Below are 26,164 nucleotides of genomic sequence, written 5' to 3' on the forward strand. Positions count from 1 at the left end.
TGAAGGAAGGACAGTCACAACACAATGTTAGATCACGGAGAGACAACGTCAGAGGACGTGGGACAGGGGGGACGAGAGAAGAGCAGAAGATGTTAGAGAGGGTTTAGCATTAGTTCAATCAGTAGAAATACTCCTTGTGCTAAAAACAGGTGACACAGAAACAGGAGACGAGTGGTAAACTGTAAGGCAGAAACACGTTACGATGAGAAAAAGAGGACAAAGAGCGTAGAGGACAGCAAGAGAGAGTCAAACGTGAACACAGAAGAAGCTTCGACAGAACAGAGGGATACAAACTGAACAACGAACGAAGAGAAGGAGGACGAGGAGGAACTGCTTCCCTCTGAACGATAAAGTTTGGACAGGAGGCGCTACGTGTGCTCATTATTCCCCCCACTGTGTTTGGCTGCCGAGGCGTTGAGGAGCACGCTGCTGCCCGCGAGGATTAGAGGAGCAGGACAGGAAGAGGAGCAGGAGCGATAAGAAGCTAATTAGCTCGCAGTGTTTTTGCTGCCTCCCTCTCCATCCTCCCATCCCAGGAGAGCGACAGACTGATATTACAGATAAACAGAAATGAAGGGAAATGGTTCCTGCTCCTGGCAGCGGGTCTCATGTGGAGCCACACGGAAGGGAAGCGGTTCATGTGTGTCTCAACATGTGGGAGACGTCCTCTGGTGCAAGTCGGACGGATACATCAGCTAGGACCGCATCTCGTTCTTTACCGCGTGTTGGTGAGACCGGATCTCATTCTTTACCACGTGTTGGTGAGACCGTATCCTGTTCTTTACTGCGTGTTAGTGAGACCTAATCTCGTTCTTTGTGATGTGTTGGTGAGACCGTATCTCGTTCTTTGCCACATGTTGGTGAGACCGTATCTCGTTCTTTACCACGTGTTGGTGAAAACCAGATCTCGTTCTTAGTTAGTGAGACCTTAGTGAGACCGGATCTCGTTCTCGTTGGTGGAGTAAAGACGTAGCTCGTGTGTTCTCGTGACGTTTGTGTTTCTTTTCATTCTTTATCATTATTTACGTAACTTATATATAATTAATTGTACACAGGTAAAGTCTGCGTGTCTACTGGTTGATAAAATGTGTTGTTTTCATCATCAAATTAAATTCTTACAAGGCTGGAACGGATTAAAATGATTTTAGTTATTTTAAATGGTTAAATGTTGTTTGACTTAGTGACGGATGAAACTCGTATCTCGAGGGACGACTGTACTGATATTCTTATATTGGTTAAAGACACTTAAAACTAGCATCATTGCAGAAACGCGGGTAGGTAAGGTAACAGATCAGTCCTGGCCCTGAAATCATGTCAAATGTGTGAAAAGTCTAAAATCCTCTTGTCTTCAGAGGTTTGGCGTCTGTGTGGAGAAACTACAACCAGAAAAACCAAAAAGGACAGAAAAAGATCAGGAATTCAATTGTTTTTAGCTTCCAGCAACAACAAGAACAAGTTAGTCAACTGCTGAGAGAGCATCACCTGACCTTTGACCTGCTGTGTCTGTTTGTGTGTTTGTGTGTGCAGAGCGTTGCCAGTGGTTACTGTGTGTGGGTGTTAGCATTGAGGCTAACCAACTCTACAGGGACAGGATGGGACTGTGAACACACTAATGCTGTTAGTGAAATCTATGTTGGAGGAGGATAACACACACACACACACACACACACACACACACACACACACACACACACACACACACACACACACACACACACACACACACACTAGTTAATTTTTCATTCTGCTCCACTGCTTTGGAACAGATAACACTTTATTAAAATGCAGGAAGTAAAGATGGGATCCAGTGTGTGTGTGTGTGTGTGTGTGTGTGTGTGTGTGTGTGTGTGTGTGTGTGTGTGTGTGTGTGTTTTATTTTGTGGTACTGTGAGAAATGTTTTTATTAAAGTTGTGGGAGTCGTGGTGCCTTTGCTGCTGTGACATGATGTTAGGACGACCTGAGACAAAAGGATTGTAGATCCAGTGAGGGTCAAAAGTGTCCCTGTTTTCTTTCTGTCTGTTAAAGCTCTTTGAAATCTGTCGCCGAGATCAAGCGCTTCATAAATAAAACTTGATTGATTAATAGAAAAGATCAATTGCAGGAGGTGATGACCCCTCCTGAACTGCAGGGGGCTCCAGGAAGTGAGGAAGTCTGGGAAACCAGGGGGTAAACATCTACAGGTATGTGCTGTAAAATGTACATCTGTTGTTGGGATGGGCTTGAAACAGGTAGAAAATCTATAAAAGATCAAATACTGTATTAATTGTCAGATTATCACTGTCAAAGTCAATCAGAATTCTTCAGAGATTTAGCAACTCTCATTCAGAGTTCATGTTACCTCCAGGAAGAAGTGCATCCCTGGGATGCGCTGCAAGAAAAATTTGTGCATCCCAACACGATGTTTATGCATCCCAAAACTAACACAATATACAGTAGAAGTGTACGCAAGGATTGAGTTTTGCCAATAGTACAATATAAAAATTAAACAAACTGTTAATTTTAATGATTTTAGTAAAACATAAAACAAAAAAAAGAGGAACATTATATATTAGTTTCATCAAAATGTTAAAACCAGGTAGTCATTTAAAAAAAAAAGAAAGAAAGATGTGATACAGTTGTTGTTTTTTTACTTTTGCTTTTCAGTTGGTAGTTTCCTTTAACTCATGTATTCATTTTAAATATCCTAGTTTGGGATCAATAAAGTATCTTATCTTATATACTCTCCTGTGGACACTGCACCAAGCCGACAGAACCTTTACAGATATATAATATATCTGTACTAATATCTGTCTCTTTATCTGCATTAACTCTGGATTGTTTTTTATTCTAGAAAGCCCTCATTGCCACCTGGTTTTTATCCAACTTTTGCGTTTTTATCGGAGGCATGGTGATAATCAATTAATCAATCAATCAATCTTTATTTATATAGCGCTTAATCGCATCAGTGATTAATCACGTTCCCTCCTACCGAATTCTACAACTCTTTTGCTTGTGAGACGTCGCTTTGGTTCAAACGGTTTCTTGTGATGATAATGAAGGTGAGGATGAGGCTAAATTTAATTTGGAGTTTGTTTTGCTTTCAGATTAACTCCAAAAATGAACGTTCCTTCATCCAGAGCCTCCTGCGTCGCCATAGCAACTGAGGCTTTCTGCTGCCCGCGTTACACAACAGATATTTCCGGTGAGTTGTGACTTGGATCAGCAGCACCTTAGAAACATCAGAGAAGCGTCAGTGGGTGGTGGGGTCTGGCCGGGCGTGGTGGGGGGGCGTACCTGCGTCTGGATGCGGTTCAGCCCTCTGAACCAGAGGATCTGGCCTCTCCTCAGCTCCATCTCTGCGTGGTCGATCTCGTCGGTGCCCTCCGTCAGCTCCTCCTCATGGATCTCCTCCTTCGTGATCCCGTGACCGGCCTCCTTCAGGAACTTCAGGCGGTGGGTGGGGATGGCTGAGATCAGCTGAGACCGACAGGAGACAAACAGAGAGTCACTGAGGGGCCCTGGGTTCACCCATGGGGGGCAGGAGATGTTCTGCTGCTGGTCACACAGGAGCAGTGAAGCCACCTCCGCTTCTCTGCTTTGACCTGCAGACGTAGGCAGGAGGCTGAAGGACCTGGTGTCCACCACACAGCAGTGCATTGTGGGACATAAAGGCTTTCCCAACCTTTCATGGACTTACACTTCAAATATTTAATCCTAAACTAGTTTCACAAACATCTTCACAGAGGGACTCTAAGTACATCTATACAGTACAAATGGAAAATAACACTTACACACATATATCCATATATATACATACGTACATATATATACAGTATATACATACATACACACATATATACAATTTTTTTTACATATACACATATGTATATATATGTACATATATATATATATATGCTGTATATATATTAAAAAATTAATTAATTAAACTAAAATAAAACTAAAAACTACAAATAAAACAAAAAAAATATGTACATATACACACACACACACACACGCACGCACGAAAGTCTGAACTATGATTCAGTAATGTTAATGTCAATTTTAATGGTATTATTTTAGACAAAATTATTATACTATCAATTCAATCTGATTCAATAAATTTATTGAACTTTATTTGACTTGACAAATAATATATATATTATATACTGTATATATAAAGGGCATGAACCAGTGTTCTGGTTCTGCTGTTCACTTAAACAACTAAACTCATGTGGCTTCTCCTCAACATTTTTCTATAGATGTGTGTCCGAGTGTGTGTGTGTGTGTGTGTGTGTGTGTGTGTGTGTGTGTGTGTGTGTGTGTGTACATATGAACTGGACCATTCCGTGTTAAAGACACGTGTGTGTTCACAGAGGAATCGGGTTTGTTTTCCTTCGTGTGGTCGTAAACAGGAGTTGCGCCGCTTTCCAAGCGCTGAGCTCATTACCATGGCGATGGTTGTGATGGCAACCCCGCAGCAGCGGCGGCGCGTGTGTGTGACAGGGAGCAGTTTACTGCCAGAGGATTTTTTCACGTTGGCTTTGACGCCGTTCTCTGAGGTCGGACGGCGGTCTCACCTGACCCCAGAGCAGCTCGCCCACGCCGATGAACACGCACCACAGCCACTGGTCGATGGTCAGCGCCGTGCAGGAGAACGGCTTCCCCCCGAACTGCACGATGATGATCTGAAAGGGACCACCGTCAGACCACACCGGCTGTAGAAGATCCACACGCACCACCACGACGGCGACGGAGAGGTTACCTGCAGGACGAAGGTCCCCAGCACCACGCTGCAGAAGATGGGGTTCCTGTAGATGCCTTCAAACACGTTCCTCTCGCCGTGGATCTTCCTGGCGTTGATTTCGTTGAAGAGCTGCATCATGACGAACACGTTGAACACGATGGTGTAGTGCTCCGACGGCGGCGAATGCAGCGGAGCGTTACGGCCGCTGTCGATGTTGAAGAACTTCTCACCTGACAAACACACAAAGAAATGACTTTTCTTTAAGAAATGGAATCCCATGTTTCTTAAAAAATGTAAAATTGGGTGATTTTTCCCGCGGAGAGGCCGCGCCGGATTCAGTAAGGTGTGGTTCGACCTACCGGCGAAGAGCAGGGTGAAGATGATGACCAGCTGGTACACGGCGTGACCCAGGATGTTCTTCATCATGGTCCTGGAGATGAGGGGCTTGTCACGACCGTACGGCCTACGCAGCAGCAGAGACTCGGTGGGGGGCTCCGTGGCCAGGGCCAGAGACGCCAGGGTGTCCATGATGAGGTTGACCCAGAGCATCTGGACGGCCTTCAGGGGGGAGTCCTGCAGGACGGGGAGAAGCCGAGAGGAACCCAAGTCAGCCAGACAACAGGCAGACGAGTCACACGAGTCCGACGAGACTTTATGGAGAAAAAACACCTCCGACTCTTTCCATATTATTATATTATATACTGTATTGTTTCTATATATTTACAGTTGAATGCATTTCTCTAGTCTGCAGATGGAAGCTAGGAGATTCCTCATTATAACATCTTTGTAAAACTTTGGTCAAAACATGAAACAACATAATGAGGGTCACAGAGGTTCTGCATGATTACCTTCATTTCCCTCATGTTCCATATCTATTAAAACTAAACTGGACGACCTCGTGTTCGCTGATTTGTTTCACTGCTGACTCCATCCACTTTGTGTCCCTCATGGAGGTCAAGTAGAACCTCAGGATACGAGTTATTTGCTGTACAGGTCGTGATTTAGGACACTACCGCCAGTTGGTGGATGGATACGTCAGTGAGACCGGATCTCGCTCTTTACCACGTGTTGGCGGATGGATACGACATCAGTGAGACCGGATCTCGTTCTCGTTGGTGGAGTAAAGATGTAGCTCGCGTGTTCTCGTGACTTTTGTATTTATTTTCACTGTTTATCATTATTTAAGTAACATATATAATTAATGGTTCTACTGGTTGATTAAAATATGTCGTTTGTTCATAAGTTAGAGGTTTGGGGGTTTCACACAAGCCTGGAACAGATTAAAATGATTGTGGTTATCTTAAGTGATTAAAGGTTTGACTCAAACCTCAGTCAGAAGAGACTGAACTTGTCTCTGGAGGTTCTACTGAACCAAAGTCTCCTCTGGAGGTCCAGAGAGGTGTGTTAGAAGTGACACCTCACATAAACCAGAACCATATCCCTCGTTCCAGAACTACGGTCCTCAGGACGGCGCCAGGACAAATATTTACATTGTGACTGGGTCAGATCCTTTTACAGAGTGGAATGAGACCCCGACAAACGGGATGCCAGCCCCCCTGCATGCCTGTCCGTCGTGTGGAACCTCCTGGCTGAAGGTGTGTGCGTCACCAGAGTGTCATGAACCTGTGAGCGCGTTTGGAACAACAGCGGAAGCTGAGGCACAAGAAAACGAGGAAACCCTCATTTTGATCTCTGGTCTTGTTGTTTTCATTGATTTGTTGACCTGAACGTCTTTAAATGCGGAGACTCTGATTGGTCCATTCAGTGTGGGAGCCGATGGGGGAGGGAGGATAATTGAAACCAGATCTGTTCTCTGCCCTCCGGGGTCGAGTTAATAAAGTCCTCTTCTGTTTTGGTTTTTATCGAAGGAGCAGAAAAACACAAAAACTCAAGGCGACGGTAAACAAACAGGTAAACAGTGAATAAACAGACGAGACACACGACCGCCAGGGGCGGGTCAGACACAACGGCCAGTGGGTGGCGCTGTGGCCACCCACTGCCCCCCCCCTCCAGGAACATGAGCTTCATTGACCGTAGGACTGAGTGTGTTCATGTCAGTGAACCGACTCCTCCTCTGATAGTACCAGCCTTCAGAATCCATCCATCATCCATCCAACCATCCCTCCGTCAATACATCATCTATCCATCCGTTGTCAAACCATCCATACATCCATCCTTCGTCCAGCCATTCCTTTTTCGTCCATCCGTCCATCCATCCATCGTCCATTCATCCATCATCCATCAATCCAGCCATCCATCATCCATCTTTAATCCATCCATCCATCATCATTATCCATTCGTCCATCCAGCCATCCATCCATCCCACCATCCATCCATTATCAATCCATCCATAATCCATCCTCCATCCATCATCATCATCATCCATCATCATCATCCATCCATCATCCATCATCATCATCATCCATCCATCATCATCATCCATCCATCATCACCTACTCGGTGTGGTTCTGGAGCTGGGGGGAGGTGAACCCGCTCAGACCCAATGAGAACGTCCACAGAATCAAACCAAGAACCTTCTTGTGGTGAGACGACAGCGCTGGTTGTTGTTTGATCACCATGAATCCAAGTCAAACCCAGGATTCCCCAGTCGGCCTCAGTGACGACCGGCGTGTGAACGGCGGCGTGTGAGCGGCGGTGTGTGAACGGCGGCGTGTGAACGGCGGCGTGTGAACGGCGGCGTGTGAACACCTGCCTGTGTGATGCAGGCGCCGGTGAAGGCCACGATCACGGCCACCACGTTGACGGTCAGCTGGAACTGTAAGAACTTGGAGATGCTGTCGTAGACGTTCCTCCCCCACATGACGGCCTTGACGATGCTGGTGAAGTTGTCGTCGGTCAGGATGATGTCAGACGCCTCCTTGGCCACATCTGTGCCAGCGATTCCCTGAGAAGCAGCAGACGGGAGGGCTCAGATCTTCTTCTATGGTTTCCGACCAGGCAGCAGCAGAGACTGTTTGTGGTTCCACTACTTACTCACAGAATCAGCTTTTATTTTTTAGTCTCTTTGATATTATACCTATAAATACTTTTCTCGCAAAGCTACCAAGATCTGATCATAAAATGTATTTTTACTCCATGTGTCAACTTCAGTTGACTCTGTGTGAGCGGTTTACCAGAGTCTGATTGAACCTGAGCAGGATGGAGATCTCTGCTGGAACCAGTTCTCCAGCTGGTCAACACCATCTCTGACTGACACCAGTTGGTCCACTTCTCAGGGTCTGGAGTGTCATCTATTGACAGCTGATTAGTTTTGTCTTATCTGACTTCCTGTCTCGGTGTTCATGACTACAGCTTCAGCAGCTGCTCAGGTCATCGTGAATATAGTTTAATTTGAACCGTAACGGGGGTAAAGGCTTTAAATGAGAACTTAATTCCCTCGGTGCTAGAAGTAAAACAGGAGTAACCACTACAGCTGCGATGTGTCGTAGTGTCTCTGCAGACTCTCACTCATAGAGGTGATAATTAAACACTTGGTACAAAGTGAAACAAGCAGGTGACTAATGTAACCTTCAGACTGCCTCTGTGCTCAGGAGCGCTAACCAGTGGTCAGCAGCTGTCACTGAATTCATCCAGAGGCCCTGGACTGGTCTCAGCTGATCAATAGTATCAGCTATAGTTGGTCAATCGATCAGTGTGAAGTGTTACCCTTTGAATTCCACTGGGAACAACGATGAATTCTATCTGATCAGATCGATGGAGACATCTTTCTGTTTCACTTCCCTACAGCGGCATCCTGATGGCACAGGTGTTAGGGGTTAGGATTAGGAGGTAAGGTTAGGGTTGGGGTTATGAGTTAGGGGTTAGGGGTTAGGGTTAGGGGTTATGGTTAAGAGTTGGTTAAGGTTAGGAGTTATGGTTATGAGTCTGTGGTTAGGGTTGGGGTTAAAGGTTAGGGGATAGGGGTTGGGAATTGGGAGTTAAGCTTACGGGTTCGGAGTTGGGGTTAGGGTATTGGGGTTTGGATTAGGGTTTAGGATTAGGGGTTGGGAATTGGGATTTAGGGTTGGGGTTAGGATTAGGTTTGGGGGTAGGGTTTAAGGGTTAGAGCTGGAGTTAGGGGTTGGGGTTTAGGGTTAGGAGGTTGGGAAGAGGGCTTGGGGTTGGAGTTAGGAAAGGGGTAAGGGGTTGTGGGTAGGGGTTGGGGATTTTTGGTTGGGAGTTGGGGTTAGGTGTTGGGATGAGGGGTCGGGTTAGGGTTAGGCTGGGGATTGCAGGTTAAGGGTTATGGATGGGGAGTTAGGGTTTAAAGTTAGTTCACTTATAACTACAAACCAGTCATAACAGCACAAATAAAGGCACCGACACCAGAAAGGTGAAGTGGAGTCAGTGATATAACGGACAGTTTTTGCCTGTTCCAACTTCACACGAATCAAAATGAATTATAAAGATTAGCCTTTGAGTCGGCCTTTAAGGGATAAACCATCTCATAACTGTAGAAGTAAAGAGATGACGAGCAAACCTTCTGTATGGTTCCAACAGTCAGATGTATTTTTGTCATTTTATGCATCCATTGGTTCATCAAATTAAATTACTCTAGAAAAAGACTTTATTTTTATCCCCATCATGACACTGACTTCTTACAGGAAGAGGAAAATTAGATTTGGTGATGGAGTAGAAATAAATAGATGTCTGGAATGTACAAAACAAGAGCAGAATACTTTCAAGCAAAATTGTGACTGACGCTTAGAGAAAATCCTCATTACATGGCAGGATGAGACTTTTAATCCGATCTCCCGTTTTCATTTTGATAACAACACAGAACCAAAGACGGAGATGAACGAAAAAGTGTGAGAAAAAAACAAGAGGAAATGGTTACCATGGCAAAGCCAACATCAGCTTTCTTGAGGGCGGGGCCGTCGTTGGTGCCGTCTCCTGTCACTGCCACCACCTGTCGGGTTTCACCCACCGTGCTGTCGATGATACCTGATCAACGGCGTGGACAAAAAAACCATCGTTTAAGTCAAAGTAGGAACTCACGAGTCAAAAACAAAACCCAGAACACGTTCTGAATGAACCCACCTTTGACCAGAGTGTGTTTGTCTGTCGGCGAGGAACGAGCCAGAACACGAAGTTTAGGCCAGACTTTGTCCAAACGCTCTTGTTCCACCTAAGAATGAAAATATTCAATATGATCATCTGAAATTTGTTTATTAAATCGTCGGGCTGCCAATCGCGTCTCAAGACGTCAATGCTACAAAGTTTGCGTTAGTCAGACCTCAGTTAGTTCTAGTTCCAGTGCATTCTGTGATCCGACTGGGATACTGAGGTTTTTAGCTACAACTTACATCCCAATTCATTATTAGGAACTCTGGAGACACTCTAGCAGCTTTTGGTCAACCTTGTTAAGTGTGTCCAGAGTCTGGTTAGCGTTCCTGTGCTCCTCTCACCTCTCCCTGGTCGTTTCTGATCTGCTGGTTGAACTCTTTGCCCTCCAGGCACAGGAAATCCTCCCCAGGCTGAATGATGCCACATTTGGTGGCGATGGCGCGGGCGGTGTTGATGTTGTCTCCAGTGACCATGCGTACAGTGATGCCTGCACGCTGACACTTGGTGATGGCTTCAGGTACCTGGAAGGACGTAGGAAAGGTCAGCCTCCTCAACACGGACGTCAGAGAAGCCTCCCTTCTTGATCGATTAGTTCAAAGATACATTCTTGGGCGGTCATCAGCTGACAAATTAACATGCTATAAAAATTAACGCAATTAATCTTGAGTGGCAAGTCAATGCGCAAGCATTTTGAATTTGCCCCATTGAGGGACCCGTAGGCTGCAGTGACGTCACTTCCTACCTGCGCCACTCGTCAAAAGCAGGGAGACTGACAACAGAGAGGGACGCGACACAGGAGAGCGACGCAAGACCACTGGACCTTTGGGAGGAAAGTTTATTTCTAAAAAGAACAAAGACGGACTGTTGGGCGGCAGCAGCTCGGCGGTAGAACAATCGTCTTGAAGACGGATCGCTGAGCCATCGGTGCCTCGAGTCCCACTCCCGCCACGACGTCCATCGGAGCGTGAAAAATCATTTCTTCCTGGTGCATTCTATTGATTAGTCATGCACTACAATTTTGTAATGTCCTAGAATTCAAATTCTTTATTTGGGGGCCTTTAGCAGGTATGAGATTAAAATGCGATAATTAGATTAATTAATTACAAATCCTGTAATAAATTATATTATATTTTTAATTGCCTTACAGCACTAGTTATTATAATTTTTTTCATAAGAACACTTGGAGTTTAAAAGACAAAACTGTAGCTACGTGTCAGAGTGGCTTTCTACATCACAACCACTCACGCATTCTGGTAGTTTAGTCATGACCATTCCACCTAAAGGTTTCTGGAGGTGGCAGGAAGCCTGAGAACCCGGAGTGAACCCACACAGACACGTGGAGAACCCAGAACCTTCTTTCTGTCAGTGCTACCCCCTGCGCCCCAACCCGAACCACAACCCAAACCCAGAACGTAATACTAACACTAGCCCAAACCCTTATCCTAACCCAAACCCCAACGCTAACGTTAACCCAAACCTTAACCTAACCCTAATCCAAACCCTAATGCTAACCCTAACCCAAATCATAATGCCTAACTCTAACCCCAAACCCAACCCCAACCCTAATGGTGCAGTTATAGATTGGAATTTAAAAAAAAAAAAGACTTTTGAACAATTCAGCTTACAAACAACCTCTCGGAACCAACTGTGTTTGTAGGTTGAGGACAACCTGTGTTGTGTCTCTGAATGTTTCATTGTGAAAGCATGACGCAGTGAGAACACACTCATTCTGTGTGACTATGGTATGAACACACCTAATGCATATTTAATATACTGGTGGAGACTTTTAGTTGTGGAACGAGTCAGCTGGAAAGTTTTTCATCAGCCGCAGCAAACAGTCGTTTGTACTCAGTCACAGCTCCTCAGCTCTCTGGCACCCGTCGTGATCCACGTGGGTCTGAGCCAAAATTTATCACATTCATCAATGAATATGTGGTACAACTGGATGAAAAGGCTTAGCAACAGTCGCTAACAGGGGTGTGGCTACTGGTTGTGCCCCCCCCCCCCAGGGACACCAGGCTCCCAGCAGATACGAGTGGCTGATTTTGGCTAATCAGTATTTGCCAGTGGCAACACAAAGGCAGTCTTCTTCGCTGAGCGACTTGAAACAAAAAGCACATCACTCGGTCAGCAAAGGGGATGAAAATGAGATGATGACCTTGACCTTGAGAAAACTAAGTCAAGGTCACATTTCGAACATTTTTTGTACACATCTCAGGAACTGGATAAGAGAGAAAGATGAAACAAAAGGCGTTATATTCAGAGACGCAAGGGGATGAAAATTAGGTCACAACCTTGACCTTGAAAAATTAAGTCAAGGTCAAATTTTCCCTTTTATCGCTTTTAGGTCAGGGTAAAATTTTGAATTCAGGGGTGTCACGGGATGTTGCAGTCTCTGACTACCTCGTTTTAAATGAGTGGACTCTCTCCTCCACATCTGTCTTTGAGTCACTCTTGATGCTTGTGGAGATGCTTGCCTCGGTCACATGACTACCTTCTTAAAGGGGCGGCTCCGGCCGCGAACACAGAATACATTACCAATGAACTGAAGCTCCCGAGCTAGCAGAACCAACAAGAAACAAACGTCTTTGGGAACAGCTTCCTGGAGCGGTTGAACCGCTCTCACCTGAAGCTGCTTACAGTTTAAGGGTCATAGGGTCACATCCCCTACCTGATCTGAATAACAGACAGAAAAATGTTTTTGGTGGAATTTCTTCTTGAGGTTGACGGTGACCTTTGGCCTTTTGAACACAAAGTGTCAGCCCTGGATTATTTTTTTTAAATATTAAACTATTTGTTAAAACCTGTTTTGTGAGGTCACAAATATTGTTGACAGCTGAATTCTTGAGCTGACTTAAGAACTTCCCCCCAGGCCGTCTGATGATGTAACCTTCACGAGCTCGGTCAACAAGACGTAACCAGCCCGTCGCCGAGGCCAACAGGAAGTTAGGAGGTGGTGCGTACATAATGGAATCAGCCAATGTATTTTGTTATAATTTATTCATGTGTGTTTCTGCGATATTTTTTTAGTCGAGCTCTTTGAACAAATGAACTGAACCTAAAATAGTTTCTCTCAATGCATCCGATTGTGTTTTCTTTGCATTGTTCTGGGGATCGTGAATCTTCAGGCAAAGAGGAAATTATGTTCAAGTCCCTCCTAAAACAGTTTCCATTCAACACAATACTGTAATCACTGTTCAAATGTGACTGAATGCAGATGATGTCTACATAGAATTAAAATGCATCTCGTTGATGACAATGGAAGAGCGGCAGTGAGAGCGACTGAATGATGGAGCTGTTGTCAGAAGAGAACGTCCTCAAGGACGAATCCCTGATGAGGTCTAACAGCTACCTGTGTACACCCACCTCCCAGCATGCACCTCTGCAGAACCACTGAACAAACCCCCACCCCTTCTGGAAACATTAAACCTCCGCCTGCGTGGGGTGGTTATTACAGGAATAGGTGCGTTCCGTACCTCGGGTCTGACGGGGTCCTCGATTCCCACCACCATGATGCAGGTGAGGTCACTCAAGATCTCGTTCTCCAAGTCCCAGTCCGGCTCTCCAGCCTCAGCGGGGAAGTCCCTGAACGCAACGCAGATGGTTCTCAGCCCGTCACAGGCCATCGGCTCGATCACCTTGCGCACCATCTCGTCACGGTCCTTGGGCTTAAAGATACGAGGATCGCCCTGGGCGTCCAAAATACGAGAACATCTGGGAGGGAAGAGGACAGGGGAGGACATCTCAATCAAAAATCAAACGCCATGAGAGAAATGTGTGTCCTAACATACGTGACTCACAAAAGGTTAGGGATGTTCAACTTTGAAGACAACGTTCAATGACTCTACAGCGTTTCTGTTTCAGTACCTTTTACACACCTTGCTGTTGTCTAACAAGAAGCTACTGAAAACATTCATAACAGGTGTTTGAAATTTGAATGGATCAATCAGAACTGGTATTTAAACAGTTCTCCTCATCACTCCGCTCACATTGTGACAGCATGAGACACGGCAGTTAGCAGTGGATCAACACGACTTCCTGTTTAAGGCTTCAGCAACGTTCAGGGAGAGCAGAGTGTCATCAGCATGGAGAGAAAGTCAGGTGAGCAGGGGGTGTGGCCAGAGCATGTCCATCAGTGTGGTCAAACCCCCGATTGATGGACATCCTCTGGCCACACCCCCTAATGATTAAACAACCACTATCTTGTTGTGTACACGGAAATGGCTGGATACATGGGTAATTTTCCGTATTCACATGTACAAGCAAACCTTGGTTTTCGAACGCTTTGGACATTGAACAAATCGGAATTCGACCAAAAAAATTCTGAATTTTTTGTCTTAGAAGTCAAACAAAATTTGGAAGTCGAACGCGAAACGAACACAGCGACATCCCTCATCCTCCTCTTCTTCCTCTCCAACGCTCACGCTCGATCACCAGAACACACAATTGAACACTCACACGTTACGCATGTCGCACTCAATAGAACAAGCGTATTATATTTACATGTAACCACTTCTGGGTACAACAGGAAGTCCTAAAATATGAGCGTCACAGGATCGTACTTAACACAACTGCTCACCACCACAAAGATAAAAATTCTTATCTTGTCCTCATGCTTTAACTGTAATGTGCTTTTTTATTTTAGTTTACTGTACTCAATAATTTTTCACTTAATTTGCGTTCCGTTGCCTCTGGTACGAGTTACGGTACCGTAAACTTCTGTCCAGAGGATGACGGTAACTCGTACCTTAGGCTAACCTGATTACGTTGATGTTTTTTTTTCTTTCTTTCTCGTGTTTGCTTCTTTATTTTTACATTTCTTTGATATGTTTCATTACTATACAATTTGATTTATAGATGACATTAGGAAATAACATTATGTTGAAAAAAGGTAGTTTTCTAGTGTCTTGGAACGGATTAAGACCATTTGCATTATTTGTAATGGGAAAAATGTGTTTGAATTCCAACAAATCGCCATTCAAACAGCCTTCAGGAACAAATTGTGGTCGGAAAACAAGGTTTGCCTGTATGTGAGTGGAAGTCAGTGCTGGTAAGTTTAATTTCATGACAATGAAAGTTTCTCAGTTTACACTGAGGAAACATTTTGACGTAATACAGTTAGCTTAGCCAGCATCCTTTCACCCCCCCTCCCTAGCAGCAGATGAACACGGGTTCTTACTTCCTCAGGATGATCTCTGAGGCGCCTTTGCTGTACATTCGGAAGCCGCCGTCGGCATTCTTCAGCACGGTGCTCATGGACTTGCGGGAGGAGTTGAACGTGTAAACCTTGTAGAGTTTCTCCTCAGGGACCTCATCTCTGATTGGCTGGTAGTCTCTCTTCAGGTCCAGCACCAGGCCGAGCAGAGCACACTCCGTTTTGTTGCCCACGTGGCGCGGAAGGCCGCCCTCTTTCTCTGGAGGCTGGAGAAAAGGTCAAAGGTTGAGATGTGAGGTGATCAGTTGCTAGAAAAGCTCCATTAAAGGTAAATTTATGTCAATAACTGAACAAATTATGACTCATTTTATGTTTCTCCTTCTAATAATATTATGATTTTTTTTAGTTAGACCTGTTTTTAAAAAAATTTGTTTTCTCAATGTGATCTTGAATCTGATATTGTCGACGATTTAACAGTAACCACTTTACCCTGACCTACTGTGTGCCTAAAAAGGTATAAAAGTGAAAATTTGACCTTGACCTAGTTTTCAAGGTCAAGGTTGTGATCTAATTTTCATCCCCTTTCCTCCCTGAATATAACACCTTTTGTTTCGTCTTTCTAACTCATCCGGTTCCTGAGATGTGTGCAAAAAATATACAAAAGTTGAAATTTGACCTTGATCTAGTTTTCTCAAGGTCATGATTTCATTTTCATCCCCTTTGCTGCCTGAATAATGTGCTTTATGTTTCATCTATCTACTGTATGTACAACGGTTGTGATGAAGGTCTCACCAGGATCTTGGTGGTGTAAGCCGAGTTGATGGAGATGCTGTTGACCATCTTCTCCAGAGTGTCTGGTTTGATGACGCTGGGCTCGGGGACGGTTTTGTAGTGCGTGTCGCCGATGTACGCCTGCACCACCGTCATGCGGTTCATGGTCAGCGTGCCCGTCTTGTCGGAGCAGATGGCCGTGGCGTTGCCCATCGTTTCACACGCGTCCAGGTGACGCACCAGGTTGTTGTCCTTCATCATTTTCTACAACACGGACCAGAACAGAACTTTAGTCTGAGGTGTAGTTTTTAATTCTTAACTGACCTGACCTTAAAGTTCAAGCATTATGATAAATGTTGGGAGTTAGACATCCATCGATCTTCTATTTCCTGTCATCCTCTTTGCTCTTCGTCCTGCACACCTTAACGGAGTAGGCCAGAGAGATGGTGACGGCCAGGGGCAGTCCCTCGGGAACAGCCACCACCAGCACAGTCACGCCGATGATGAAGAACTTGACGAAGTACTGTATGTAGATGGGGGTGCACTCAGCCGTCCAGGACCGGCCCTGGATCCCAAAGGTGTCGATCACAAAGTAGAGGATGAGGATGATGACGGTCACAGCCGACATGATCAGACCTGGGTTGAACAAGCAGAAAGGAGAGAAATCAAATAGAGGGAAACATCGTGTCCAAGTCAGCTGTAGAAACCACGTTACGTTGACATCGTCGACTCTCACACATGACTGAGTCAAACATTTAATCCTTTAAAATAACTAATCATTTTAATCCGTTCCAGCCTCGTAAAAAGGCCTCAAACTCCCGAAATTATTTAAAAAAATTTTTATCAACCAATAGACACGCAGACTTTACCTGTGTGTAATTAATCATTTATAAGTTACAGTCAAGTTAAACGATGTTAAAGAATGAAAAGAAACACAAAAGTCACCAGAACACACGAGCTACGTCTTCACTCCACCAACGAGAACGAGATCCGGTCTCACTGATGTATCCATCCGCCGATACGTGGTAAAGAACGAGATCCGGTCTCACTGATGTATCCATCCGCTAACACGTGGTAAAGAACGAGATCCGGTCTCACTGATGTCGTATCCATCCGCCGACATGTGGTAAAGAACGAGATCCGGTCTCACTGATGTATCCATCCGCCAACACGTGGTAAAGAACGAGATCCAATCTCACTGATGTATCCATCCGCCGATACGTGGTAAAGAACGAGATCTGGTCTCACTGATGTCGTATCCATCCGCCGACACGTGGTAAAGAACGAGATCCGGTCTCACTGATGTATCCATCCGAAGATACGGGGTAAAGAACGAGATGCGGTCTCACTGATGTCGTATCCATCCGCCGACACGTGGTAAAGAACGAGATCCAATCTCACTGATGTATCCATCCGACGACACGTGGTAAAGAACGAGATGCGGTCTCACTGATGTATCCATCCGAAGATACGGGGTAAAGAACGAGATGCGGCCTCACTGATGTCGTATCCATCTGCTGACACGTGGTAAAGAACGAGATGCGGTCTCACTGATGTCGTATCCATCTGCCGACATGCGGTAAAGAACGAGATGCGGTCCCACTGATGTCGTATCCATCCGCCGACACGTGGTAAAGAACGAGATCCGGTCTCACCGATGTCGTATCCATCCGCCGACACATTAAACACAGTCATGTACTAAAGTGCTTGTTTTTTTTCTGCATCACTTCTCCACTCCTGTCATGTCGAAAACTTTGGTCCTAAATCTTATTAATGTCGTTAGTGAGGGGCAGTTAATTAGTGAAGTTGGCCTGTGGCTGGGGGCTGGGGGCTGGGCTCTGTCCTGGAAGCTCCTCTGTGTATTAAGGTCAATTCAATGGCACAGAAAACACTTTAAAATTTGGAATGAATCCTGATCCCATAAAACATCCTTCCAATAAAACTGAGTGCAGCCCGTCCGTGGCCTCACTGCCTGATTACTGCGTGTGGTATTAAAGGAGCAGTCCGTGGGGGGGGACGCTCCCCCAGAGGAAACCCACCACACGGCTCCTGATCGGTTGCACCTCTGCAGAAAAAGGTGGATTTTTTTTCTTGATTCACGTTAAACTAATATAAATATTAGACTTTTTTCAGACACAGAGTTGAAATATATACACGTTAACTTCGATTTATGTCTTTAATCGGTTGCAGGAGACGCAAAATCGAAAAAACAACGTACGTTAAATGAATCAGTCTCCGGACTAAACTAAAGATAATCATTCCCAGTTCTCTACGGAAATTTATTCATGAATTCATTTTCAATAATGTTTGGTTTCTACCAATGCAAATATACAACAAAACTATTGCATTTTATTTTTTTAAAAGAGAACAGAAAAATCGTCTCCGTTTCGTCTTCATCTCTTCTTCCTCATTGTGGCTTAATAATATTATATTATGTGTTTTACTCTTATTTATTGTACAGGAACATGATATTATATTATATCTGATATTATATTATATATTATATTTTATTTTAATGGTTTACTAGTCATGTAATGATTCAATATTTGTGGCAGACTGACGTGGAGTAAAAGGACAAGAATTAGATTTTTATTTTTTGTTTACTTTTTTTTTTTTAAAAGGGAAGAAGGATGTGTGACGTGAACCGTGTGTGTGTGTGTGTGTGTGTGTGTGTGTGTGTGTGTGTGTGCGCTCCTTACCAGCCTTCCCGATCTGCACAGCCAGTCGGGTCAGTTTTCCCTGCAGCACCGACTTCTCCTTCTTGGTGACGTTGACCTTCTTCACCGGTTTGACCTCCTCTTTCTCCTCGGACTCGGCGGCCTCCTCGCTCTTCAGCGGCTGAATCTCAAGGGCGATGCCGTCCTGAGTTTTGGCTGGAAGGGGGGAACAGGTAAGGTGGGTGCATGATGGGGTGGGGGGGTGGATAGAGATGAGGGAAGGAAGGCAGGACCAGTTGATGAATGATGATGAATAAATGAATGGATCAGGATAAAATCACACAACACAAGAAAAATGGAGGGATGCAGGTTCAGGAGAGGTTTGTGGATGAAGAAGGGCAGAGAGGCAGAGGAGAGGTTACAGATCCAATCAGAGGAGAAACCACCAGATAAGTCTTCTCAGAGACCAGAGCAGATCTGGGTTTTCATTCCCGTTAACACGGTGACCTCTGGCTGCGGCGCCTCATTCATCTGTGACCCCAGAAACATTCAGCAGCAGGTCTGAGGAGCTTTCAGAGAGAATCACACACAGGTTGGAGCAGCAGGTCCAAATGAAGAGCAGCAGACAGAACAGAGATACGACGGAGAGGGGCTGAACCTCATCACACACACACACACACACACACACACACACACACACACACACACACGGTATTTGCATTTCAGTTCAGCAGCTGGGATCCTGTTTTGATCTTTGTCTGTTTGTCGTATTTCCGAGGCCAAAGAAATCTGAACTGACAACACTGACTGGGGCTGGGGAAGATTTTAAATCAAAAGGGGGGGGTTTAAACGTCTTAAACCGTACTTGTTCTGATTCGGTGAGTTAAATTGATTCGTCGGTATTCAATAAAATTTTACCTTTCTTAAACCCAACTGCAGAATCACTGCTGGTAACATTGTCATCATCACTTCTGGAACCAACAATACCAACAGATCATGAGCATAAAGCAGCTTCGACTCCTGGATGACCAATAGAACGTTTAGAAATCAAAGCAGAACTTTGAGGCCCGAAATTGTGAAAATCAAACCAAAAAAAAATCTGAACATAGAAACACTATTTTTGACAAGTTCGACTCATTTTTTTATAGTATTACTGAGGCCAATATGCAACTGGTGAGCCCATGTCTTTAACACGTTTAGTTTCTGCAGAAAAACTTTCACTAAATCAGTTATAATCCTAATCCTAGTTATAATCTAAATAAAAAAAACTTAGTTTCTTTATTTACGGTGTCATAGAAATAAAAAAAAGATGATCATATGAGGTGGTGTTTAACTGGGATGTCATATTTGAAGATGCTTCTAATATTAGAATAATGACCTGATTGATTAATTTAGATTCATATTTGCTAGACTGCAAAACCTGATCAGAATCAGATTACTTTATATTGATGAATTATTGATGTTTGGTACTGCCAAACTTGATTTCCGCATCACAAAGTCTTTGCTAGATGTGAAAAAAATTTGCAAAACATTGATTACAATGATGACAAAAACTCACAGGGAATGAAGCGAGGGGCTCATCGGGAGCACGTTTGTTCACTAGCTCAACAACACTAGAATACAAATGGTCAAAAAGCTTCAGTAATATGTTGTCTGGGCTACTTTTAATTGGTGTAAGGGAAATGAAAAAGTTGGGAATGTACCTTAAAGGTGTGCGGATGTGTTTTTTGGACACTTGTCTACACCTGATGGTCTCATCAGGGTCATACTGAGAACTTAGTGAGAGGAAAGTCACCTCGTGACATGGATGAGTCTGTGTCAAACCAGGAAGCTGTGGCCTTTTATGCACATGGTCCACTCTGAAGACAAGTCACAACATAGAACTAACTGACACAGCTGCACAGAAACAGGACTGAGACCCACTGACCAATCACAGAACCAGAAACAGGCGCAGGACTTAACCATGAGAGAACGCATGGCGGGCAGAGGAAAGGGGGTGTCTGACAATCAAAAAAAAGAAAGCAAATAAACCCCAGAATACAAACATAAAATAAAACCCACAGTAATGCAGAACCACGACAGAGACGACAGGAGGAGGAAGAGGAGGCTGCAGAGCTGTGGAGGCTGCAGGAGACTTCAGCAGAACAGAAAAACAACAGACACAAGGGAGAGAGTCAAACAGAGATTACAAAGCAACATGAAGTCTTGAGCAACACCCTGCAAGGAGGCCATAGTGAGAGAAATGAGAGGAACCAAAGGCCAAAAGAAAAGCAGAGACACAAAAAGAACAGATGACAGCCCACAGCCCACTAATACTGCAAGGGTGCAACTCCCACACAGAGGACAGCGCCACACTGCTGGGATCAGGTGTTCACTCATTCATCACAGTAGAGTACGTGGGTGGGAATGTGGGATGGGATAGCGTAGCCTTCAGAAGGTTTGGGGTAGAACTTAATGGTAAAGCCAAAAACACAAAAAGGAAACCAACAAAATCATAACTGGAAAGGCTGGAGTGAATGAAAGGAGTCTTGTTGTTCCCTTCCTCTGATCCACAACTGCATCTGTGATGCAAACTAAACATCCCCTCATTTTGTAGCATTCGTACAGGTTTTATTCACTGTTGCTTCACAGTTTTTTTTATGTGGTTGTTGAGTAAAAATATCTGACCCATGCTTCATTTAGGAAAACGCAGACTAAGTCACTCAAAAGCCAGACTTTCATTATGGAGAATAAGTCAACGCGTCCAGCCTGGGATCAGGAACTAAAGATGATCTCTGGTGAATGAATCCAATGACAGATTTGTTCGGGTTGGTTTTGGTTTTGTGATTGGGTGAACGGTAGCGGGTAACAACACTCATCAGATCAGCTGCCGGTCCACCTGTCAATAGCTCTAGAAGCAGAGGCTTAGTTGTGTGATGTGTGCAATAGTGGAGGTTACTGACATTGGGAACGCCCCCAGTGTGACCTCATCAGTAGCTGTTATTACATTTTGCCGGCCAGGATTGGCTGGAATGAGATGAGGGTGGAGACTGACACTGCTCTTTATTGGCCTGCCCTGTGAGAACCATAAAGGAATAGATCAAGCCTGTGTGAAGCCACCCAATACAGGAAGCACCACTGGGGTTAAGGTCATCAGCGCTAACAACCTCTGGCAAAGCCTGAGAGACACGAATGTGCCCCTGTGAAAAGGGGCAAATAGTCCCTGAGTGCCTCCAATCGATCCTGTCAGCCTGAGTCTAACCTCAGGAAGGTAGAGGAGACTCTCTGACGGGTTCACAACACTTCTACTGACATATATTTTGAAACCTACTTTCACAAAGTGCTCTCAGACACCCGGCCTCCTGAGCGATCCCACAGCCCCCTCAGTGCTTCTTAAACACTCTTGGGTTTAGCCAAAGACCAGAAGGAGGGATTACATATTTGTAAAGCACATCTGAGATATTTTTCTGTGTTGGTAGTACAGTGATCCCTCGTAACTCACGGTTAATGGGTTCCAGGACCACCCCTGATAAACGAAATTGTGCGATAGGGCGACAAAATATTTATTTTATTATTTATGGTAATTTAAAGGTTTACGAACCCAATTCTGATATTAAACCACCTTCTATCTGTGTTACCTTTAAAACACTCTGATAGACTGTTTGAAGCACTTTTGAACTTCACAGAAGTACCGCTGCGTTCAGTGAGTCCCAGAACGCAGAAAACTGCTGGATGCTGTCAGCCAATAGCATGCATTTATGGTATCACGTGACTATTTACTAAAAATCTGCAATGAGGTGAAGCCGGGCATCTTGAAGCGTGAACAAGTGACGGATTACTGTATACTAAACAAGAGGGGTGTTGGTTGGACCGTAGCCCTTCCTGGGCAGGCCCTTTCTGCCACGGGTCTGTTGGGGGAGCCGTGGTCTTGGCAGAGCCTGAGATGTTTGAGGTTTAGGCAGCCTGGGGCTTTTGAAGGTAAAAGGAGTTTGCTTGGCCCCACAGCCAAGCGTGGAGCAGTCTGCCACAGGGCGCTTCTCCATGTGTAGACTTGGGTGTGTTTCAGGCTAGGACACATCAGAGTGTTCACCTCTGCTTCAGTGGGAGTATTAGCGTTAGCCATGGCTACTGGCAGGGTTTATTTAGCTGTGCTGATGCTAATGTGGAGTGGTTAAGGAACAGAGGATGATTGGAAACGTGGCTTTCAGACGGGTTATAGGGTGAGAGTGTTGAGGCACCTGTTGTGGGTTAGCTGGATGAGGCTAGTCCTAGCTTGGGTGAGTATTATCTACCAGATAGCAATACCTGGAGTAGTAAGAAAATGCTTTTGAATGATGGGTAATGTGGTCGAGGGGGAGGGTCTCCACCTCCACAGACACTGATGTCCTTAGTTCAGCCAATCGTGGCTGGTAGGAGCTTCTGATGAGATCACACTGATGGTGTTCCCCAAACAAATACTCTGGCAGTGAATTCACTGCTTGTGCAATTTGTTGGTTGAGTTGAAAAAACTCTAGAACTTGTGTTTTTAATAAATGAATTAACTTTGACTTGAAGGTCCATCAGCTAAACTGAGACAGAGGACCTCACAGGTGTCCATCTCCACATTCAGCATCCATGCTCATCCCTCTGGACTCGTGCTTCCTGCAGCAGAAACGTGGCTCAGGAGGATCCTCTGTGTGAAACCAAGTCTGAGAACTGAACAGACCAACGAGCACAATCTCACCACTGAGTAGGTGAGTCACATGGGTTACCATGGTGACCATGTGACTGGAGGTGTTGCTAGAGAGTCTATGTTTTCAGAGGTGAAGTGCTACTGAAGCCCTGAGGATCATTGTGATTATTTCTGTGAAAAAGTGTGACGAACGTCTAAGAGAGAAGCGCCTGTGTCTCTCTGAGGAAAAGCATTGTTCCTGCAGCAGATGATCAATCCATGGGAAGTTGGGAGGAGGAGGTGTGTGTGTGTGTGTGTGTGTGTGTGTGTGTGTGTGTGTGTGTGTGTGTGTGTGTGTGTGTGTGTGTGTGTGTGTGTGTGTGTGTGTGTGTGTGTGTGTGTTATGACAGCTTGTAGAGGAAGTTGGACATATGTTGGATCACATGGGACCCAGAGGAGTGTTGGCTAGTGGATACTGCAGAGATGACGTCATCATTCTGTGGAGGTTCTCAGCCACCCGGGTTTCTAGCAGAGGTCACATTGTCATCATCAGCGTAACTCAACTGATGCATTTGGTTTCCAATTCTCAAAGCATTATGGGACGTTTTAAAGAATAGCATATAAAGTATATTTTATGAAAAATATATATAATTTGTGTTTGATTATATTAGTAAAGATGGCCGAGCGTCATGTCCACAATCATGAAGCCATGATCGGATGAGGGGGGCTGGATTGCAATGGGGGTGTGTGTTAGAATGGAGTGACTGTTATTACATCAGGAACATGCAGAGTTTAACATTAGTGATGTTGTATGATTATAATGTCCAGGTTAACATAGCAGGAAGCTGATAGCTGAGCTGTGGATCACTGAAACATGTCCAAAACAGAAGTGGTAAAACTGAATAGAGAAGTGAAACATAAAATAAGTCTTTGTGACATTTTTGAGACCTGAGCCACAGCTACTCCTGAATCAGGACTAATATTTAACAGGCAAGCTCATTAAACTCTGATAATGACTGTTTTTACACACCTAATGCAATATTTGCATGAAAACTACACATTACTGTTTTTGCACCATTTCAAAAAAATCTAAAATCTCAGTCATATTCATATTTGACAAGGAATATAAATCTTTCCATGTTACTTGAAAACATGACAGTTATATCCATGATAACAAAAGTTGTCCAATAATATCTAATACAAAGCAATTTCCTGGACCAATTTTTTTTACATCACAAATTGTCAAGTTAGCTATACAGTATATATTAATGACAAAATCGTAAATCACGATTATTTGTGCGTTAAACACATGTTCTCAAATCAGAATAATTCTGAGTGATCATTTCTCCACAAAACATAATCATGATGTTGAAAACAAACACTTTTCTTGAACTCAAAATGCCCAAAGAAGATGTCAGAATTAAGGAATTGACCTAATCCCAGTCACCCTGTTGGAGTTGCCATGGGAACGGTGATGCTGTGATTGGCTGTCAAAGAAGGTTGAGAGTTGCACCCTTTTACAGGTTAAGCATGGAAGGAGAACATCTCCCCGTGTACAGCAGAGACAGGAAGGGGGAGGGAGAGAGATGGACAGACACTTCCCTCCTGCTGCTGGGTGGAGGGTGAGGAGAAGATGATGAACAGGGAGGATGGAGGACAGAGAGGGACAGATGGATGAATGGAGGGGTTACCTTTGTTGCGATTTTCGGGGGGTCCTTGTTTTTTACCTGTTCGGACAGAGAGAGAGGGCGGAATGCTGATAAGATGGCTAAAAGGAAAAATAAGATCAAAAACAAACTGAGGGAGAACACAAAGTTCAAACTGATAGAAAAACCACAGTGTCGTCTGCGTATCGTGTGTGTTGTGGGCAGGAATGGACCAATCAGAGGAGAGAGATGCACAAAGTCCTGGAGCAGAGAACCAACAGCCAATAGAAACTAATCAATGATCAATAAGTGAAAACAAAGGATTATTTATCTGAATTCCATCAGATTGAATTCATCGTCAGAATTTATCGACACTTGTTAGGAGTTCTGTTCCTTCTTTAATTATTAATTATAAATTAATATTTATATTTAATATAAGATTTAAATTTAAATTACAATTTATAAACTTAAAATTTTTTAAAAATTGTATTTAATTTATTTATTACTATATATATATATATATATATATATATATATATATATATATATATATATATATATATAATTAATATTTATTTATATTCAATTACAAATTAATATTTATATTCAAGTTATTTTCAATTTACAGCTTGAATTTTTTTGGACAACGTTTAACCTTATTTAGACCTTACATGGAAACTAATGTTAAGACTGCAGCTGAAGTGTGGATATGTCTTGAAGGTGTGTGACCTGGCGTCTCATCCTGTCTCACAGGTTTGCAGTCCTGAGCTCGAGGCTGATTTGAATGCTGTGGTTCCAATAAACAGGAATTAAGTCTACAGTTGGTGCCAAGGAACCTATTATGCAAATGAGGGCCCCCACAAGAACAGAAACAGACAAACGAACAAGATGCTAATGTTCTCTTTCTCTGCTCATTTTCAGTTGCATTTTAATTAAATCATGGGGAATTTTTTTTTTGTCCTTCTCCTTTTTGGAAACTCATTATGTACATTAAAGTTTGGTGTTTAAACTCAGTGAATAGAAGCCAAACCTGAGCGTCTCTCTCTACTGAGCGAGTACATTCAGCCGGTTCACATGAATGCCTGGAGAAACTCAAACTTCAGCCAATAACACAAATGATCAGACAAAAACCAACCAAAGAAGGGACATGAGTAAAAGGGGGTTAGCGTGATCACAAAGCAAATCAAAAGCAATAGAGACCGACTGCAGAAGCCTGTTGGTTTACGTCAAACTGCTCGGAGACAGAACCAGGGTCGTCTGGCCTTCAGCTTGTGAAGGGTTTCCCTTCAAAAAGCAACTAAAACAGAAGCAGCGGATGCTATGTTTGACTGTTCTGATCAACATTCAAATACATTGAGGTCAATAAAAAGGCCATAAAAACCGTGAATAAATGAGACCACAGTGTAGTTACCCAAACGGATCACAGATCAATAACGACTCCACAGCCTGCATCTTTGGTCTTTGATTTGAGCTACAAGCAACAAAATCAGAGTGATCTGAACAACCTGTAGGTG

The 26,164-nt window shown here is 44.1% G+C and overlaps 1 protein-coding gene and 1 long non-coding RNA gene across 6 annotated transcripts in view; one reads left to right on the top strand and one right to left on the bottom strand.

Annotated features, from left to right (window-relative positions):
* LOC137595230 (plasma membrane calcium-transporting ATPase 1-like) overlaps positions 1–26,164 on the bottom strand; it is a 74,857-nt gene that overhangs the window by 8,527 nt on the left and 40,166 nt on the right. For 2 of the 3 annotated variants that reach the window (XM_068315179.1, XM_068315178.1), the window contains exons 7-20: positions 24,696–24,731; positions 18,417–18,590; positions 16,139–16,353; positions 15,739–15,981; positions 14,971–15,212; positions 13,268–13,505; positions 10,133–10,312; positions 9,765–9,852; positions 9,562–9,668; positions 7,438–7,629; positions 5,084–5,297; positions 4,743–4,954; positions 4,558–4,665; positions 3,275–3,457 (exon numbers count right to left, since the gene is read on the bottom strand). In XM_068315179.1, the coding sequence (XP_068171280.1) occupies positions 3,275–3,457; positions 4,558–4,665; positions 4,743–4,954; positions 5,084–5,297; positions 7,438–7,629; positions 9,562–9,668; positions 9,765–9,852; positions 10,133–10,312; positions 13,268–13,505; positions 14,971–15,212; positions 15,739–15,981; positions 16,139–16,353; positions 18,417–18,590; positions 24,696–24,731 (2,432 nt within the window). Of the gene's footprint in view, positions 1–3,274; positions 3,458–4,557; positions 4,666–4,742; positions 5,298–7,437; positions 7,630–9,561; positions 9,669–9,764; positions 9,853–10,132; positions 10,313–13,267; positions 13,506–14,970; positions 15,213–15,738; positions 15,982–16,138; positions 16,354–18,416; positions 18,591–24,695; positions 24,732–26,164 lie in introns of all 3 variants that reach the window. The other variant, XM_068315177.1, reaches the window with a different exon arrangement.
* Positions 4–25,863, top strand: LOC137595233 (uncharacterized). Of its 3 annotated transcripts, XR_011035404.1 has the most exons (4): positions 4–728; positions 3,085–3,182; positions 18,420–18,607; positions 25,404–25,863. It is a non-coding gene; the product is annotated as an uncharacterized lncRNA (long non-coding RNA). The 3 variants fall into 3 exon arrangements; XR_011035403.1 differs by lacking the exons at positions 18,420–18,607; positions 25,404–25,863 and adding an exon at positions 5,048–5,177; XR_011035402.1 differs by lacking the exons at positions 18,420–18,607; positions 25,404–25,863 and adding an exon at positions 3,329–3,468.

The sequence above is a fragment of the Antennarius striatus genome, chromosome 5, assembly GCF_040054535.1.
Source record: "Antennarius striatus isolate MH-2024 chromosome 5, ASM4005453v1, whole genome shotgun sequence".
NCBI classification, from domain to species: domain Eukaryota; kingdom Metazoa; phylum Chordata; class Actinopteri; order Lophiiformes; family Antennariidae; genus Antennarius; species Antennarius striatus.